Source organism: Protopterus annectens, chromosome 10.part0 (assembly GCF_019279795.1).
Source record: "Protopterus annectens isolate FY-2018-M chromosome 10.part0, PAN1.0, whole genome shotgun sequence".
NCBI classification, from domain to species: Eukaryota; Metazoa; Chordata; order Ceratodontiformes; family Protopteridae; genus Protopterus; species Protopterus annectens.
Window position 1 is genome coordinate 1,015,373,761 of NC_056744.1, and position 21,428 is coordinate 1,015,395,188.

General features: G+C 37.7%; 1 protein-coding gene across 3 annotated transcripts in view; it reads left to right on the forward strand.

Moving 5' to 3' along the window:
• The window catches only part of LRRC39 (leucine rich repeat containing 39), a 365,433-nt gene that overhangs the window by 128,660 nt on the left and 215,345 nt on the right, over nucleotides 1-21,428 (forward strand). For all 3 annotated transcript variants that reach the window (XM_044085780.1, XM_044085779.1, XM_044085781.1), the window contains exon 5: nucleotides 12,543-12,679. In XM_044085780.1, the coding sequence (XP_043941715.1) occupies nucleotides 12,543-12,679 (137 nt within the window). The remainder of the gene's footprint in view (nucleotides 1-12,542; nucleotides 12,680-21,428) is intronic.

Sequence of the window (21,428 nt, forward strand, 5' to 3'; positions counted from 1 at the left end):
AATGCATTTTTGTTTCTTTGAGAAGTCATTATTCCCGGGAAACTACCACATTTACAATATGTCTCTTAAGAGTTGACTCAGTTGTTTGGGATTTGGGAACTTATGTGGACAGTAATATAACTTTTGACCAATATGTGTTTATTGTTAAAAGAAAGTCCTTCCATATTGCACATCTTATAAACAAAGGACTGTGTCTAGATTTATGGATGTCATTGTCCCCCTTTATTCAGCCCTCATGGGGCAGTCCTTGTGTATAGTGCCCCGTTTGGCATATATCTGTCCAGACACAAGCAACAACTGGAATACCAAAGAGATACCTTACTAAAAGAATACAAGACCTAAACAATATATGCTACGTGGACTAACTCAAAGCCCTGTCACTGTACTTGATATCCTACAGACTACTAACAGGTGATCTATGTCTCGCATACAAAGCATTCTCTGGCCTAATACTCATGGATTTACTATACATCAGCAAGTCAAATGGCATCAGAAATGCTTTGTCTAGGGAATGAAAACTCATCTGAAACATCAACAGAATGATTTGGATGGTGAGACTTATCTCACAGAATATACTGTTGTTGTGGAACAGGGCTCATCCTTGTCCATATTTAAGTGCTACCTGGAGCTGTGGATGGGAAACAGAAAATTTTCCCCAGGACCGCCCCCTGTACTACTTATGGAGAGAGGCAGCTCCTAAATTCTTTATCCCATTCATGGGTCCTCTGAAATTATCGATGGTATGATCCCAGTTATTCTTACTAGTGATAATATATAATTGTTGACTGTGGGATTGGTAAGGCCAATGTAACATCAAATGGGTAAGGTTAATTCAAGCACCAAAAGGGAAATTGCCTAGGCTTAAAATGTCCTGCAATTGCAGTTAGCCTACTACTTACCTATGAACCTATAATGTGGCTTTCTACACATGTGGGCTTAAATTAATGGTAGACAGAAAATCCAGGTACAGAGGAAGTGCTGTCATTAATCTGGAACCAAGCTTCAGTGACAATATAAATGTTCACATTTTTTTAGAGTCAAAAAGGCCTTATAGGAGGGTGTTTTCTTATTTAGGCTCCTATTGTTCTATAGTACTAGACTGATATTTTTCACGTTCAAAATTGAACTTACTAGGTTGATATTAGGAGAAGACTGACATGGGCCAAAAAAGGCACTATGTGGATAGAGAATATCTTAGCCTTGAAGACCTGGAGGATAGGTGCAGGCCATCCCTGTTAAAACAGGCAGTATTATCTTCCATCTCCCTTTATGCTGATAGAGAGTAAGCTCTCTCACAATGAGACCAATAACTAAGTGAATTATTAAAATCAAGTCATCGTTTGCTTATATTGAAGCATCTTTCTTGGTGATGGTAGGATACTGCTCAAGACTAGATTCCTTCCAGCATTACAGCCATACTCATAGAGCTCCACCATGTCCCTCTTCATATAGTCTAAGGGGGAGTGTCACAAGCCAGTCACATGCCCATGAATAATAACCATGCTATATTCATACTTGGAAGTGAAGGGATCTGACTGTCCTGCACATGGTAGAGTCTAGCACCTGAGAACCACCGCCAGCCATTTCATCGTGTCATTGCACAGCCTTGTGAGTGGTGCAGCAGTGTGCAGTTCTATGGACTCACAAGCACATTATCATGGCAAAAGGACTGCTGTGGTATCGTGTAAGGCCCGATCAATCTACTCTGATGACTCTGTGGTGGTGGAAGAAGTTATAAGTGGTACAGAATGGGTGTCGGTGTGTCTCTTTGAGGTTTGGATACGATGAATATATCTGCATTGCTGTTCTAGGAGGTCTTTATGGCTTTTGGAAGTGGAGTATTTCTGCAGAGGAAGGTTTTATGTTTGCCCTGGTACTGATAATCAGTTTGTGTGAGAGGTTTGTTTCCAGTTATAATAAGTATTTGCTACTGTCATATTTAGACTCATTCTGCTATAAAAGTAAATAGTTGTCAGTAAACATGTGGCCATTCACACATTGCCACTGCTTCAGGGTGTCTACTGCCATACGGCTGACAACAGATAGGAAAGAGAAAACTGAAGACCCATGGTCGATCAAGAAATTCCAAATTACATATTTTATGCAATGTTATGGGATTTGTTTACCCTAAGTATATCTAGAAGGCGCTGTATAAGCACAATATAGTACCTGTATGATATATAATGGGAGAGTGAAGACTGTTAAAAAACAATGCAAAACAGTGCAACCTTTCACAAGATATCACAATACAATATGATACTGCACAATACAGTGCTACTTAATACAGCTCAATATATTTCAACAGTACAGTTTAATGCAGCACAGCACAGAGAATTATATGGATCTACCAAACAGCAGACACAAATGTTGCAGAACAGTAAGTCAAGAGATGTTGAATAAAGTAATAGTACTAGAGTACATAGGCAACAACAGGAATATTGTAATGAGATGAGCAATGCAGTACCAATTTATTAGTGTATGACTAAAAAACAAGCCCATGTGCCACAGCACAATATTACAAAAACTGTACGTACAGCTGTCTTCAATTCTTCATGTGATGGTAAATACACTAGGCAAAATATCACAAGATTCTATGAGGCAGATAATACAATGGGCAAAATGTTGCAAGATATGTTAGATACAATAGGTACAGGTGCCACAGCACCAGTCTTAAATGCCACACTAATAAATACAGTGCAGAAAAGTAGAAGTAATTCAGCATGGTGTGTGATACTATCAATATAAGGATATGTTACAGAAAGGCAGTAAACAATCAGCCACAGCAAGGACATAATATTGCAAGGTGGTAAATAATTGGCCACAGCTGAGAAATACACAGCAAGAAATGACAATTAGCCATGCTATATCCAAAGTCACTAGCAGACACAGAAGGCACAATAGACTGCCATAACATGCAAACAGGCACAGGCGAGCACTAGAGTGTACTAGTCCAGGGAGTAGGGATAGGGAGGAATAGGAGAATTACCAAAATGAGTATTGCCAGGGCTTTATTATTGCTAGTGAGCATTACTGAATGGAATATCATCCTAATACCATGATATTCTATTCAGTGCCATTTAACAACTGTTTTTTACAACCTTTGAAAAGTTGTAAGGAGATTACTCACTCAAGTAAGTCATTATTTTAAGCTCATATAACCTAAATGAAATTATGAAGATGGATTTCCTCTTACATTTATTAGTCAACTGCAACTGTCTGTATATTTTTTTTTCAGGTAATTAGAGGTAGTTTTCACTTCCCAATGTGTTCACTAATTCATTTATATGTAATACTAGGGAGACGTCTCACCTCAACACTGTAACAAGCTTACAACAGTCCACCCAAAAATGAATGCTGCCACCCAGGATGAGAACAAAAAGATGAGAAGAAATACAAGACATTTCTGAATCCCTTTTATACCCCTACCAATATTCATTTCACCATCCATGTGTCTGTTTTCTATATTCACTTTATTCAGTTCAGCAGCAGGTCCATTGGTGCAAAGGATCAAAGCCTTAACTGTGACCTGGGTTACACAAGCTCCATTAAAGGCTTGGGTACCTGCTGGAGCTAACACGGGGAAGAGGTAATGAGGCTTTACCTGCTCAGCTTTCTCCAAGCGTGGGGGGTAGACAGGGGATGGCTAACAGGTGAGATGGACCTTTTTTCCAACTGTGGTGGAAGTAGGGGTGTAAATAGTTGCCAGGTTGCATAAGCATGATGGTAGAGGAGTAATTGACCTAGGACATTGGGAAGGGACGCTCCCAAGCACCACATCTAATTGTTCACCCTGCCCTGCCTACAAGTGTGTGATGCCAGCATGGAAAGCAAGGGGTTAGATAGTAGTGGTAAACATCAAACTACCAGGCTGCCATGAGTATTAGTAGTGTTTCTCAGGTGTGCTCTTATTCTCTGCAAACTCACATGCCAGTAAAGAGGGTCTGGCAACCTTTGACAGTGAGGGATAAGAAGCACCTGTCAAACCAGTGATGGAATGGGGATTTGATGGATTATAGGCTGAAGGAGGTTCATGCTGCCACAGAAGATCAGCACAGCCCCCAAAACTACCTACAATAAAAAACAAAAATCAGATGCATGATGTGCCTATCTTCTTCTTAATGCCACTTTGCATAGCCGCTTACATTTAATAATCTAAAGATGTGCATATTATATTTTTTCTTAAATGTGTATTATTTTGACTTATAATATATTAACATTTTCCCATAGGTCCAATTACATTTTAGCTAGATTTCAGTCTGTTATGCACAGAAACAATACAAATGTGCACATTATACTAAACCAGATTGGCTTCATCTACTGCTAATGCAAAACACATTAACCTCTGCAACCCATTTTGCACTGCAGTCCTTCTAGTTGCTTCTTGCATATGAAATTGTTTTGCTGGTTTCAATCTGCACTGCATGTTGCTGTTCTTTTTGTTAAACATTTGGGGAATGCTCATACTTTATTTTTCTGTTTCTAAGAGTCTGTTTGTGTTCATGCTGATTTCAGCAGCTTAACATTTTTTTATTTGGCATATTCTCCTGATTTGCATCCTGCATGATTTATTAATCCCACCTTGTGACCCTGGAAATGCCTCTAACTACCAGGTGTAGGGCTATATTTATTTTCAAGTGTTCCATCTTGATTTTAATTATAATAAAACTATCATCTCTCTAAGTCTTCTACAGACTTAAATCATTGTAAACATTTTAACTGAATATTGATTTTCATTAATCTTCAAGCTATCACTATAAAGCATTGAGATGTCTACAGAAGTAGGGCCTGTATATTTTAATATAGTGCATATAGTGCATCTCTCTTCTGTGATGTTCCTAAACAGCCAATCTTCCAAAAGGAGGGAAACAAACATTTTTTTAAAGTAACTTACCATCGGTGATCAACTGTGTAAAGGGTTGTATGGGATATCATAGCATTATCTAGCAACTATGCTGACATCCAACATATGTCTGGTAAAATCATTTTAATACATTAAAGCAGTGGTGCACAACGTCTGTCCCAGGGGCCAAATCCGGCCCTCGACACAACATTATCCGGACCCCAAAGAGCAACCAAAAATTTTTTAAAAAAGTGAAAAAAATGCTATGCCTTACTCCAGTCATGCAGACTTTCCAGCACGTGCTTACTTACCTAATTGACTGCTGTTGTGCACACCTCTAAGTTTAGCTGCGGAAGTAACTATTCTTTGTTGTTTATAACTTGTAGTCTGTAAACAGTAGTAACTTTCTGCAAGAGTTTGTATTAAGTCATGGCTGCAAGCCAGAATAAAGTTAAATGCAAAGTTGATGTAGAAAACAGGCAATTTCATGATTGCTGTCTTGAGTAAAAATGCCAGACACCTGTACCTATTGTTAACTCGTAATGACTTATTATGTTTTGAGGTGATCCGCAGATGCATTAAGAATTCGTGTAGTGGCCCTCCCCACAAAAATGTTGTGCACCACTGCATTAGACTTTGCTGAAACCACTTCTCTAAACCATTTTATAGGCAAACTACTGACTTATTATGATGACTCACTACTGTCTGGACTAGCTGAAAGAAAGCAAGTAAGGTTTCTCTCTACACAAAATAAAAATGTCACCAAATTCTCTGCGTAACCAGATCCAAGAAAGAAGAAAGTGTTTTAGATGACTTTTCCCCAGTGTGTATTGACAAGTCTGAACTATATACTTAATGATATATACAGTGAAGGGAGTGAAAGATAGAGAGAAATATACAACTGTCCTCATGTGAATGGGGGCCGCGGACAGGATAATCAAATATAACACAACCAGTGGACCTCAGCTGTAGTTCTTCCAAAGCAGATTGTAATATTCCAAGCAAAATGAATAGTCCTAACTCATCACAGTCAGAAACTCAGATGTCCATTTAAAATACCAGATGGACAAATGACTTGAGAAGTAAGAACAGTAATTAATCATCAGGGTGTAACAGGAGCAGAAGAAGGTTAACACAATCTATTTATGAGAAGAGCAACTACAAATGACTTACAGCACAAAGACGACAACACTAGCAGCTAAAAGCAAACCTGTTTGTAATTAATGATTCAAGAAAAACATAAACAGGATGCCAAGCATCCAAAGGATAGCGAGTAAAGTTGGACAAAAAGATGTGTAATATGGTTCGCTTGCAGTAAACTGAAAGCATAAAAACAATTATAGACTGAGACCATTTTTAAATCTCAAAGACTTCAATAAAATATACAGTAAAACTTGGAGAATAGTTACCTACCTGTAGTATGGGAATATGTTTACATGTGTATAATCATAACGTGTTAGTTGAAAGAAGCAGGTAATAAAGCCTATTTATTTTATTTAGTAATGTGTCTAAGTAGATGCCTGAGCTGAAAAGTAGAAGAAAGGTTGAAACAAAAACAAATGTAGTTAGGTACTTCCTGACAGCACATTCGGGCATGTTGGAAAAAAAGGAAGAGGTTGAGGGTAAGTGGTGAATTTGAGGACAGATTAGGTGCACCAAATGATTCTTTTAAGGCATATTTTTATGCTTCTATATGAATAAAGGACCTGGTTTTCTCATGATCTCAATATTTGTATTTGGAAAGAAACTTGCACATCTAATCACTATACAAGTAACCTTAATTAGGATTCTGCAGCTCCAGTGCTTTCAGAAATATGTATATACTCAAAAGGTGTTCACTAAAATTTTATAGACATTTACTGGATACAGTCAGAAATGCTGGTCACTTTTAATAAATTTGTTACTGCTTTTATAAAATAACCTTCATTTGGTTTGATTTTAACCTGATTTATTCTAATACATTTCAACACAAGAAATAAACAAGAGGGAGATTTCAAGATGGTGGTGGTTGTATAAGCAGCTAAAAACAGAGTTCTGGGCAAATAGTTAAAAATATCAAAAACCTGTAAAATACTGTAAACTGTTGAAAGAAATTGGTAGCTGAAGTGTGTATGACATCCAGAAGGTCAACAAAGAAGACAAAAATGAAGGAAAGGGGAGTGCAACGCTGAAAACTAAGGAGGAGACTGGAAGTAGGGTGGTGGAGCAGAGGTTGGAAAAGCAGCTGGTAATGGCACTTGAAGGAGAAACTCTTCAGTCACCCTAGACAGAAAGACTGACCAGTTTAACTCTGATGCAAATGAATTTCTAGATAAGTGGTTCCTTGTTGGAATATACTCTATAAAGTTTAATTACAGAATAAAAAAAGTCTTTCGGCTTTTCCCAGATATGGGTCGCCACAGCAGACCTCCAGTCCACTTATGATTGGCAGTGGATTTTTATGGTGTCGAGTTGCCAGCCCAGCACCCAACCTTCAGAAAAGGCACACATGCATTCATGCACCTACCTGCATGTCTTTTTAACATTCTGTCACTCACGGGGAGGTCATGCAGACTCCACACAGAAGGCACTCCAGCCGAAAATTAAACCGGAGAGCCTCTTGCTGTGAGGCAACAATGCTAACCACTGCACCACCGCGGCAACCTAAAATTTAATTACAGAATGCTGCATGAAATAGAAGATGTTTTAACCATGCATTTAGAGGAAATAACTAGTGTGCAAGCAGATGAAAATGAGATAAAGGAAATAATAGAACATCTGTTCAAATATGAACAAGTGGCATGTAAACTGGGTGAATTCAAGGATAGGACCCACAGAGACAATTTGAGGTTTACATCAAGTTTATAATAAATTGGAGGGAAGAATGGTAAAGAATTTATGAAAAAATGCTGCAGCACATAGACTGGGCTTTATATTGCTTATATTAAAATTGAAAGCGCACAGATAGTAAATATTATTAATCTGAGAGTGAAAAAGCAGCCAGGACTTATATTGATTAAAATGTAGAAATGCCAAAAGAAGGAGGAAATTCTTTCTATTTTGTGGAAGAAAGGGGCAATCTTTTAAGTCTGGAGACACAAAGGATGTGATTAATTTCTTTTCATTACAGACATGAACTAATAGAAATAATTTTCTTCCTTCCATGAGTCTTTGCAAAGAAATGAAATTCCATTTCAGGTTATTGTATCCTGCATTAGTTCAAGACTTCAGTTCATTTGGATTTAAAACCAATGGAGAACATTCACAGCCACAAAGTAAACAGGAAAAAAGAAAAGAAAATTTGGAGTCCCAAGAAGATAGCAAGAGAACAAGCAACCAGTGAACAAATGTGAAAAAGCAAACTATGAACATTTCAAGGGAAAGATTTCTAAAAGAAAACAGCTAAAACAAAGAAATGAATCACGTTTCAAAAAACTGGGCTATTCCAAAAAAAAAAATGCTTACTAGGAGCACTTAAGACAACACTAAAAATATATATGCATTGAAAAGGCTGCAATATATTCAAAATGTTAGTTGCATTCTGAATGATTCTATAAAAGCACTGAAATCAGCAGGTACTGGACTGAGAATAACTATTATAAATATAATCATACAGGTATTATATGCCGAATTATATGTAAAGTTAACATTTCTATCTAATTGAAGGGGGAGTATATTATATGTTGTCTGATGAAAGTCTGTTTTCAATCTGCAAACTTTGTCATGTAGTTTTTAATAAAGGTACTGTGACAGTGGGGAAGGAAAGGGAAATAAGTAAATGAATGATGACTGAGAAGGAAACTAATATATTGTGGGTCTATATTAGACCGAACGTTCACAACCGCGAACACCACAACAGCGACACATAAACGCCAAACTCCTAAAATAGCAAAGGACGTAACTATCGAAATCCGGGACACCGAACGTATTTCCGTGGCCAGCAGGGTGATCGTGGGGAAGACGATCTCGGAATTGGTATATTTAAGTAGGGGGGGTATGGGCGGTGCAGGGGGGCTTGCTCCCCTGCAAAAGTGTGTTTAAAGAAGTTTGCTTTTATAGGTGTTCCTTACCTGTATGGCACTGTTATGTTTGGAAATGCATTCGGCTTTCCGAATTTCGATATTTACGTCCTTCGCTATTTTAGGAGTTCGGCATTTGTGTCGCTGTTGTGGTGTTTGCGGTTGTGAATGTTCGGTCTTTTAATATAGACCCTATATTGTGTGATGGAAACCAATAGGTGATATTGTACAATTAGTTCTGGCAATGCATGCACTAGGTCTAAGAATGCATATACAGTTAATGAGACAGTGTGTTGAGTGAAAGTATGTTACACAGCAAAATTCACAAAAAATAATGCACTGTAAGGATTGAGAGAAGTTGTTTAAATGCAGACAGATCAACACATGGGCAAGGATGCTTAGCAGAATTAAAATTTAAAAGATTTCTAATAGAAGATATTTAAAGCAGTTAAAACCAGTAAATACTAGAGAGAAAATTACTATTCCATTTCATTTTGTATACCACTTGGTTGAAAGGCCACATTTCTCATCAGGCTTCAGAGCGAGAGATTCTCAGTCTGCAGACTGACCTCTTTTCAGTGCTGTTTGAATGCAGTTTGTCTTCCATGACAAGCTGTGCTTGACTACAAGAAAAGTAGTACAAAATGTGATAGAAACATACTATAAAGAGCCAGTTTGTTACAAAAGGACAAAAATATATATTAAATAGAATCAAATATAAGGATTAGTACAGCACAATTTGAATTACTGGTTCAGAATGTTAATGGGTTAGTAGACAGGAAAAGGCAGGACAAGACACTCAATTATATTTGCAATAGTAATATGCCGATAATATTACAGAAAACACATTTAAATCATAAAAAAAAATCTAAGATTTGTAAACAAAAATAAGAAGGATTGTTTCTTTGATGGACTAGAAGGAGAGTGAAAGAAAGGGGGTCTTAATTTTCTTCAAAAGGGGGTAAGGGAATAAAGGTTGAGGAACAAATGAGGCACAGGCAGGAATGATTTATAATCTGGAGAGGATGCTGGCAGGTTGCTGCAGAATGTATTCCACTGAAAGCAGTGAGTCAAGAAATGAATATTATGGGAGATATTATAGCCTTTTATGAAGTATGTATGGTAGTAGTTGAAGAAGAGAACACTATAGGAAATAAGGAAGACATCTGTGGAGGGCCGTGGTATCACAGAATACCAGCTAAGGGCAGATAATTAAAGAACTATATGCATGCATGCAGGATTATTAATGTAATAAAAATAAGAATGAACTGGGATACACACATAGTTTCATGATTTGGACAAGAATAGTTAGATGTTACATATCAAATGAATACTGTATTGTGGTCTGAACCATGAAAACATGTAAGGCAATAATGTCAGACCATGCATTAATACAAATTAAGTATTCTAAACAGGTAAAGGTTTATTGTGATAAATACTCACATTTCCAGTACTTCTTCTAAAAAGGAAGCCATTTAATGATTAGGCAGATAAAACTTTACCTGAATTGTTATTAGATTTTAACCTAAGCAATTGTTGCAAAGAACTGGGATAATTGTAAAAATGTGGTCACAATGAAAACAAATAAGATATGGAATAATAAACAAAAAAAGGTATCTAGAGGGCTTAAAAAGTAATAATAATAATAATAATAATAATTGTATAACACAAGAGAATGAAAAACAACTGAAAAAAGTTAGAATGTGTGTGCAAAAGTACTTAGAAAATATGAATGAGCAGCAAGCAGTGGTTTTAAAACAGCTATTTTTTGACAAAAACCTGAAAGCAACCAAACTGTTTGCTCAACATCTGAGACAAAAAATGCTGAATGGGTGACAACTAAAATCAGAAATTATAAGAATGGTAGGGTAGAAGTGAACCTAGGAAAATGATGACGTTAATGGTAAATTGTTGTAGTGCAGTATACAGACAAGATGCAGAGACTCAGAGCAACACAGAAGAAAACGTAGCATATTTGAGACATATACAACTTCCTCAGTTATCAGAAGTAGAAAGAGGGGTATTAACATAAAAAAGGAAATGAAATGAAAGAAGTAATAAGAAACTAGAATACAGGCAAAAACCCTGATAATGACTGAATTCCAACAAAAGTGTGGAAAAGAAGAAACAAAAAATAATAAAAAGTCTGACTGGTACTAAGTAACAGAATTTGTCTAGCTGGGGATGTACCCTTGATTTGGAAAGATTCAGTAGTGGTAGTTATTCCAGAGGAGGGTAAAATCCTCTTGATCCAGGGTTATACAGACACATTTTGATTCTGACTCATGACTACAAAGTGTTAATGATGATTTTGGCAAAAAGAATGCCAAAGGTATTGCGAAAAATAATAGATCACCTTACTCTTGGGAAATAATGTAGTCAAAAAATAATACTAAGAAAGGAAAAGGGTGGTTTAGGACTTTCATATTTGGAGGCATGCTATAAGGCCACTCAACTTAGACTGATATATTTGACTCAGGGCATGGAATATATGCCTACATGGCAGCACATGATACACACAATGCCAAGCAAAGAAATGACAGGATTGCATGTGGGCATTCGGGCAGCTCTAGGAATGTAATATGTCTTAAACCTATACATTATATTCAATGAAATCAAGAAAATGTTGAATTTTTGCATGGAAATGCTCTGCACAAATATTTCTATCTGCCTATAAACTTGCAAAAATGTTCCTGCAGACAAGAGGCATATGTTATAGATTTGATGATTCAGAAAGAGGTTCTTGGGGGGGAATTTATTTTGGAAATGTGTAAAGGTGCATTAGTACAAAAATAATTTAAACTCAGTATAGAGATGTTTCTGTTGAGTTGGTTTAAAATAACATGTAGTAAAAAGATAAAGGCATTGCTATCGTTAGTGATGATAGTGGCTAAGAAAGCTATAAGTACAAAATGGAAAACCAAAGACAAACCACCAATAAGAGGTGAAAAGATGATTGCATAGATTAAAACATGGAACTGAGAACTATTAGAAATTAGAAAGAGGACTCAGTGGTAAAAGAATGAGCTGTGCCGGATTCTGTAATGGAAATTCAGCTAGAAAACACTGACATGGAACAAACTACTTTTGATATATATCAATTTAGCAAAGAAGATTGTTATGCAAGGTGTTAAGCTTCTGATCCAATTGTTAAAATGTGTAATATAGTGAAAATAAAACAATATAGTTACTAGTTAATTTCTGATCTCAAATTATATTTTGAGTAGTTAACTTGTGTGTTCAACTGTTTTTGTTTAAAGGAACAGTGTTAAATCAAACCTGAGATAAAAAATAGAAGAGTTGATTTTGATATTTGGATTTATATGCCTAACAATGGCAAGTTATTGAAAGTTAAAGGTAAGCACTAATTGTCTGCTATGAGGCTAATTTATTAATATAAAATGCTTGTATCAGTAATTAGTGCCAAAATAACAAGTGCATCATGCATGGACATTGCATAGCATGTAGAAATGAAAATGTACTAATCAGTAAAGATTTGCTCTACAAAAAGAAAAGATAATCAAAACACTAAAATCATGCCTATACCGTAGAAGGCTATCCAGTATCTTTCCTTCAGTACATATTTTACTGAGACATCTTTTTGTTATAAACTCATAGAGAATGCAGCGTATATTATATGGATCAGATAATTCTGTTTCCTTAACTTAATCTTTTATTCTTACTTGTGTGTTATATCTTCCTAGGGCAGCTGACCAAAATTCGTGAACTTCTTCTCAGTTATAACAGAATTAAGATGGTCCCTGCAGAACTAAGCAACTGTCTCAATCTGGAGAAACTGGAACTAGCTGCAAATATGCATCTTTCTGAGCTCCCAGGAGAGGTAAGAGGTATACCCTACCCACGGGCCATTCATAATCTACACATCTGTCTTATAAAATGCGTCATCACATATTTTTTGAGCTTATTTGGCTAGTACAAAATGACTACAGTGAAATGTAGAATAAAAATTGATGGAAACACATTAAGTTGTGATCTCATTTTATATTCAATGACAAAATCAAAAAGTTGAGGCAAAACTTCATCTGGAAGAGGCCTCCATTCGCTATGTAGGCTTATATAAAGCAATAGCTGAATACAGAGTATAAAATTCACTAAGGAGTTCTGCCATCAGTCATGTAAGATTCAGATTAGTGATGGGCTGGAATGCCTTAATATACAGTGATTTAACACTCTATTTAATAAGCCATTTATTCCTTATGAATTGAAATTATAGCCTTCCCTGCTTGTGTGTTGCTCAATAGTTAATGCTGAGCAACATAGTAGCATTGAAACAATGTAAAAACCCTCTTATATCTCCAGTGCACACATGGCCGGCCTTAGGCATAGGCGGACTAGGCAATAGCATAGGGCGCCGTACATTCTGGCCTCATAAAGGGTGCAAATTGACTGACTTAACTTACTTAGTTTCTTTACTTCTTCTTCACTTTTCAGTTTTACTGCCCCTGCCTGTATTTTAGCATTTGCACCCTCCCCCACTTCCATAGTCCAAACCCCTAACATTAACATGCGCTCCCACATAAAAGCAGTAAGGCAGTGTTCCGCATACGGCCTCACTTCCCTTAAATGTAACAGTGCTGACTCTGAGCTGCTAAAACAGAATATAAGTGGTACATTCCCTTTATGAATGTATTACTAACAATATTTTTAGAATAACTGTTGATATGTGTTTGACATATTATGCAATTTTTTGGGAACCAAAAAGAGGAGATCTTAGAAAATAAAAAGATGAAATATTTATTGGTTTTATTTGTGCAGAAAACTGTGGTATTTAGCAAAGGAGTGGGACATTGAAGTAGATCCAGCATAGCAGTGCATGCTGCTAATATTTATCCATTAATTCAAATTATATTCATTTTGTTGGTTATGATGTATTGGGTTCCATACACTAGATCGAATTTTCACTAATTCAAAATAGTGCATGGAATGCTCACTGCAGTGAAAGTGCACTTAATCGAAAGTGCACTTACGCGAAGTTCAGTACAATGAACAGGTGATGCACTGAACTTCCGTGCAGTACTCACGGACCTTAGGGTTAGGGCACGGGTCATAGTAAGGGGATAGCCCTAACCCTAAGGTCCGTGATGACTGCAGCGCAGTGAAGAACATAGCAATGTCCTCCAATATGGTGCGATAGTCACAAACCTTAGGGTTAGGGCATGGGCTAGGGTAAGGGGATAGCTTTACTAACTATTCCCTTACCCTAACCTGTACCCTAACCCTAAGGTCCATGACTATCGCACCATAATGGAGGACATAGCTTGTTTTTTTTGTCCTCCACTGTGCTGCAGTGTATTCGGTGAAGTGCACTTACGCAAAAGTTCACTTTCGTTAAAGTGAACTTTTGCAGAAGTGAGGCTTCCTATTACAAGTTTGAAGTAGTGAACTTTCGTTCTTGTAATAGGAATCCGCTGTATTATATGACTATAGTTGATGAAATCTGCGTTTTTGTGCTAGAATGCAGTCCTGAAGTTGAAGTATATTGTGAAGTGGCTTAAAAAAGCTACAGCCTATATAATGTTTTGAACTTGGGTTAAGATGTGTTAAACTGCCATATAAGTAGTGGGGGAAGGGGGCTGTTTGAGGATTATAGAATATTTTTCTTGTACAGAGTTCATGTGTTGCTTGGAGTTTACAATTTTTTCAGCCCTTTGGAGTGTGTGTGTGTCTGTGTGTGATCTGAGTAAAATGATTTATGGTGAGGTAAGTCAATTGGGCGTTTTGTAATCTGAGATCAAACCAGTAAATCTTCTTACTGTTTATGAATGTGGGCATAAAGTTCCTCATGCTAATTAGTTAAAAGCAGGGTAAGGGAAGGTTGAGCTTTTTAAATGAAACATGAATTATGAGATATTAGAAACACTTCTAACTATTTAAAAGAGTATAACATTGTTTAATTGCCAAGGATGTTTTTTTTACTGTCAGATATTCCTTGGGAACACACACACTTGTCATAAACTCCTTGTCCTGTTGGTAGCCAGATCTCAAAGTACGCCTAATTTCCTTGTTCTTAGAAACAGTGTGCAGGTCTTTCTCTGGAATCTTTGGGTGTTTCCAGGCAAGATGAGAAGCATACTTTTGCCAATGTGTACTGGGTTTGCCTCTTTGTTTCCTGTCATTCTGCTGTGCCTGATCCTGTGGAAGGCACATATGGGCACTTTGCATCAGACTTGTTCAATTTTTGTACTGGTTTCATCTGTAGGAATGGGACCCACTCCATTAGCTGTGTCTGTGACAGCCTACACAGAGGAGGTCATGCACACTAGATTCAAACATTCCTCTGTGTTCCATCCCTCTCCTCACATTGTCACTAATGAAGGCTATTTCTTTCTCCTTGCTGGGCCCGTGCCAGAATTTTACACCTCTTTGTGTTTCTAGTTGAGGGCATATACCTACATCACCTGAAACTTGCATTTTCCTTCTCTCTGTGCAGGAATGCTGCATTTTTTTTTTTGGTCATAACTGCTTTCCTTTCAGTCAGGGTTGATGGACTAAGCATCATTTTTGCTGGCTGAGGAGCATGTAATTTAGTTGTCATTTTGATTGTGGTGCTTTTAACATTGGTCTATTTACCACTATGTCTAGTTTTGTGAACATTTCTTATAATTGCATCTGGAATGTTGCATATTTGTGTATACATTGGTCCAGATTCCAAAACACTTGCTCCTGGTTTAAGTGATTTATTATGGTGTAAACCTGATTTATAAACGGGTGTTAAAAACTGGAGCAAGTTTGTACAGAGAACAAGTCCTTTGGAGCTGCGGCTAGAACACTTTTTAAAAATATAAAATTGTGCATACTGTATGTTAACGTTTCTTTTACCATTTCACTGTCCTGATCACTGCTGTCTACTAGGCTAGCTTTAACCAACTTGCTTGTACTGTCATCTATTTCCTTGCATACTTTCTACTCTCCAGCAGATCTTAATGTTAGTATGTCTGAAAATTAAATTTCTCCTGTCTACCCACTCTTTATCCCAGTAACTCCTTCTTTTAGTATCTCACTAAAAGAAATAGTCCTAAATTGCTACTTTTTCCTGCTTCTGCTATACTATACAAAAACTTTCTCCCATAATTAATTCCTTACCACCCCTCTTCTAATCCTAAAATGGGTATCTTTTCCCTCTCAAGTAATTTTTATCTCTGAATTTCTCAATTTTTAAACTGACGGCAACTTACCTTTTTAACAGTGTTTTTGTCATTAATAAGCTAATTTATGCCTGTGGGCGTGGCTCATTGGGGGTGTTCCTTGACTGTGGTGTGGGTGGGGCTTAAGGGGCATTGCAGCACTACTTCGCCTAGGGCGCCATTTCAGCTAAGGCCGGCCCTGAGTGCACAGCAGGAAAATCCCCACTGGCAATAGAGTCTCACTGTCTACAGAAAAACCTGCTACCACACACACACACACACACACACACACACACACACACACATGCATACACACTCACACACACACACACACACACACACACACACACACACACACACACACACACACTGCATTGCTCTGTCTCACCCTGTGATGAAGATGAGCTCTTCTTAATAGGAGCTTGCACAACACCAAATTACCTCATTCCCAAAATATGGTCATGACACCAGCACTGCCTGCGAATGAAAGGTCTGTAATTCACTCCTTAATCCCAGTCATTTAACCTTTTTTGTAAAGCAAACTATGTTGTAGCCAGCTGCCTTACACAGTAGTATTGAGAAGCCCTGTCATGCTGCACAGAGCTATCTCTAGTCCTGAGCACAGGAGTGCCTGGTATGGTATACATGGCACATCTGTGTGCCATTCGAGAAAACAGCAACATGTGCCCCCAGAGGAGATTGTGATTTCAGTTCTTCGAACCTTGTTAGTCCATGGAAATGTAGTAAAGATAATGTGCAAAAGGCATTTAAACTTCTGCGTACTATCTTTGTGAAAAACAGGAGATATTCTTAAAAATAAGCAGTGTAAATAAAAGGGTGATGTTATATCAAAAACACCAATGTAGCGTGGAGGTATTTCAAATATCTAAATGTGTTTTCTTCTTTAAACGCATACTCCCACAATACCAGTGGAAAAAGGTCTTTTAGTATGATATGTAAATGTTTTTGGAAGGCTCAAGTCTTTTGTGGGAAATAATGAACGCTGAATGCAGAAAGTACGCATTTAGTCACAGCCCTTATTTGGTACATATGAAAGTCCATTTTAGGTATTCTTTAAAATACATTTCTTCTCCAATATGATTGTAACATAATTTCCAAATGCTTACTAATGTTTGCTTTTAGATAACAGAATATACAAGCATAGAAAAAAACAGTTGTTAACCAAAGTCATTGTGGTCATTTATGCATTCTATTTAGACAGTCATTCCCCCATAAAACAGACTATCAATATTGTAACAAAGTACCAATTATACTGGTATGCCATTGGTATCATTCAGTACATGCTATCCTCATTTGGTATGTAAAGGGTACCAATTATGAAAGAAGCTCCCTAAAATAGATTAGTGAGTATGACTGTTTATCAAAATGTGAATGTACAGGTTATGTTTCTAGTAATATGAATTTTCATGGATGTTCATGAGTATGAATATTTGCCAAAATGTGAATATACAGGTTGCATTTCCAATAACACGTTCATGTTACAAAAAACATAGCAAGTGTACTTTTAAAACAAAATATAGAAAAATAATCTTTTCCATTTGAAAATAGTTCTTGCATATATATGCCAACAGTAAAGTGAAAAAAATATAGTAATTATGCAGGAATAAAGCAGAAGTGTAATCCAGTAGCTGCAATCAAAAAATTTGAACTGTGTGGAGCTCTGAGTATGTGAAACCTTAAAGCATTCCCTTTACTCTGATGTACAGTGATCTGTGAGTTAATCTATATAAACCTTAAAATAATGCTTTAATGTTTTCACAGTGAGTATCAATAGTCAAGCTAATATCTTCTGCTGACAGTTCTGTCTGAAGCATTGGTAAGTACTAGGCTAGCTGGCTTTGCGAGGGATTTTTGTAAGCCTAGCCAGTTTCCCTTTAAAGGTGAGAATCAAATCCTGTACCTTGTATCTGTGAGGTAAACACCTACCTTAACCCTTATGTCAACCCCCCCCCCAACAAAAAGGACTCGCCCAATGTAGGGCTCAAACACACGACCCTGACATTAAGAGTTTCATGGTCAACTGAGTGAGCTAGCTGAGCTACTTCTCAATGTCTTTGCTCAAGAATTCTGGACAAGGCCAAAAATAATGGGGGGTGGGAGAAATGCCCCAAATCAGGGACACTGTGCTTAAATATTACTCTAATATGCTTAAAAAGTTAATAGAAAAATAGTTTGTATGTCAACCTCTATTTTCTGAAGAATAAGAAGTACAAAACCCTAATGGCTGGCATTACTGACCTACTATAATTCTTAGTGATTTATCAGGAAATCAAACATTCACAAAGGATAGGACAAAAATATGCGACAAAACCAGGGATGTTCAGCTAAATTCTGGACAGATGAGAGGTATGGTATAAAGGTAACTGGTTAAGAATCATGGGTCTTACATATCCATCATGGAAATTAATTGACAAGTTATTCAGTAGCTGGTAGAGAGCCTCTGATGCCTTGTTCTTTGATATTGCAACTCCTTTCTTGACCTCTTTGTTAGCCAACCACTATTCCTTCCTAGCCTCGTCCATCATTTCTATCTTCCATTTTTATCTGCATTCCTTCTTTCTTTTGCTGACTTCCTGGACTTCTGCATTCCACCTCCAGCTTTATGTACCTTATTTCCATATCTGGCTCAGCTGCATATTTGTTCGGTAGTCCTCACACAAAGTGCTGCCGTTCTTCTTAAATTCAACCTATTTCCACTTATTCTTGAGGTACTAAAGCCCTAAGTAATTCCTTGAACTGTTGTTGTTTCTCTCCAGTCAACCTGCAGGTCTTTAGCCTGGTCTCTGCTGACCTTAAAGCCTTCTCTGACCACTGTGCAGCTGATTGTGTTAACCAGTGGTTTATGCTGTGCGCCAACTATTTCACTGGGGATGACTTTGCAATCTCTGATACTACCCCTGTGCCATTTCCTTACTAGGAGGAGGTCTATCCGAGTTGCATTTTGGCCACTCTTGTATTGGATCTTGTGAATGTCTTTGTCTCTGAACCATGTGTTGGCTACTATCAAACCATTTGCCAGTCAGAAGTCGAGAATGGCCTCTGTTTCTTTATTCCTGTTGCCCCACCCATGTGGACCCAGGCAGTCCTCATCTCTTGTTCTGTCTGTCCTAATGTATGCATTCAGGTCACCCATTATCAATACCAGTTCATGTTTTCATGTTTTATCTAGTTTGTCCTGCAACTGCTGTCTGAATGCACTGTTTTCCCCACTATCACAGCCCTGCCTCGGGGCACAGGCTGAGATTATGAATACTGCCCCATCATTACACTGGAATATGATTGCTATGAGTCTGTTCCTAATTCGGGGGGACAACCCTCACTGCCTTCTGAAGCCTCTCCCTGGCTGGGTCCTTATCACTGGCACATGCCCATGCCCCTTTGACGACAGTCAACATGATCGAATCACCTAGAGCCATATCTTACACCATTGAGTGGCTAGCCCTGCCATGGCATGCAGTCTGTGATCCATGATTTCCTGTCTTGAGGATTCTGCACACCACAGTACATGCCTAAAATGGTTGGTCTTTACAACTCTTTCTCCTATAGGGCACCATCTAGAGTCTGTGCTGCTGCCCACAGCTGCATTCTTTGGTGAGTTTGAGAGGAAATCACTCATGATATATTTTCATGTAGTGTTTTAATCAGGTCAATAGCTGGCTTGTCAAATCAAGTGATATATTTTACAGAAGCATTTAAAATTTGAGATTTCACATTCTCTGTTAAATTTTCTGCTCTCACCCAAGCATGTCTTCTAATGACAACTTCTGTCATTGCTGCCCTAAATATAGCATCCATTGAGTCAAAGGGGCATTTCAGAGTTTGGACTTACTTTTTCATTATTTTTTTATCTGCTGTCTCATCTTTTATTTTGACTTTGTTATTTTGCTACAACTAAATGAATCTATGACAGAAATGTATGACAGCATACAAGCAAGGCAAATGTTGTCTCCAGTCTAAATTTTTTTGCTGAACCTGTCCAGCTAATTGCCTTTCTTTTCAAAAGAAAAACTTTTAACAAGTAATGGTGATTTATCAATGAAAGAAGGATATAAAACCAGACTTGCTGGGTCAGCTTTTAAGTTAGTGCAGATTACACTCAGCAGGCTTATACAATAGATCTCTTGATCTATGAGCTGCTGTCCAAACAATATTATGCTGCCACAGAGTCAGCACCATGGGGTAGAGAGATAAAGCCCTAACAATGTCTCAGGTGAGCAGATTCACTTAGCAGCTTGGGTGTCTGAGACTGTGGCAGGGAGGGATAGGCATGCCTATCTCAGAGGGAGGAGCATTCATCTCAGTGTTCCTCAAGGGGAGATGTGGTCCATAGAGGGGAGTAGCCTTCGGACAGTATTATATAATAAGCATAAGGCAAAGAGAAAGGACAAAACATGTTAGTCATAACAAAAACAAACTCCCTCCCCTCATCGAAATGTTCAAATGACCACAGATACATATTCCAAGTGACAGCTGTGATGCATAAATAAAACATGCCCCCCTAAAAAGGTAACCACATGTTTATATACCTGATCTGTGATTGTGAGGAAAGTGAAAAAATAATTATCACAGTAATGTATTCCAACTTGTTGCTCTTAGACAGTACACTGCTCCTATATATGCTATAGTAACCCTTGCACACATCTGAGGTGTGAGACAGAAGTAAACAAAACAGTGACTACACTGTCCCCAGGCCCATCAGAAGCTATAATGACCTTTTGTGCACACCTATAAGGTTTGATTATGAGGAAAACTTGAAGAAATAATGGCCACACCATCCCAGCACCCCAAACAAATTAAACCGACCTTCTGTACGCAACTTTGAGCAAGGCTGCTGTTATAATGGACACAGTTTTCTCTCTGCCCTCAAATGCACTTATTCAGATCTGTACTGCAACCTTCTGTACACACCTATGAGCAAGACTGGTTTTAGAAAGAGCAAAGGCCACGACTAAGACCATGTCAAAATCCATTTATACAGTCTGGGTATGGGGTCCACCATACTCCTAAAAGTTTGAATGTTTTGTGATGTATTTTATGTCTTATTTTTGAAGGCTAATCACTTGTTAACTGCATTTTGTTTTATTACTCCCCAGAAAAATTATGTAGGTGTTCAGCATTATTGTATGTATTCACAGATAAAAATCTGTTTTATTTTACACATACACACACACACACACACACACACACACACACACACGCACACACGCACACACACACAGACACACACACACATACACTGTCATTGACGAGCTGGGTCTATCACAAGATGCACAAACACACACAAACACACTGTATACTCAACTTCAGAGAAACTGGAGGAAAACCATTTTACCTATAGCATGGTTTTGGAGTGCTAGAAGAAAATAAAGCACATGGTTAAACACATACAGAGACAAGGAGGGTATGCAGACTTCACATAGGAAA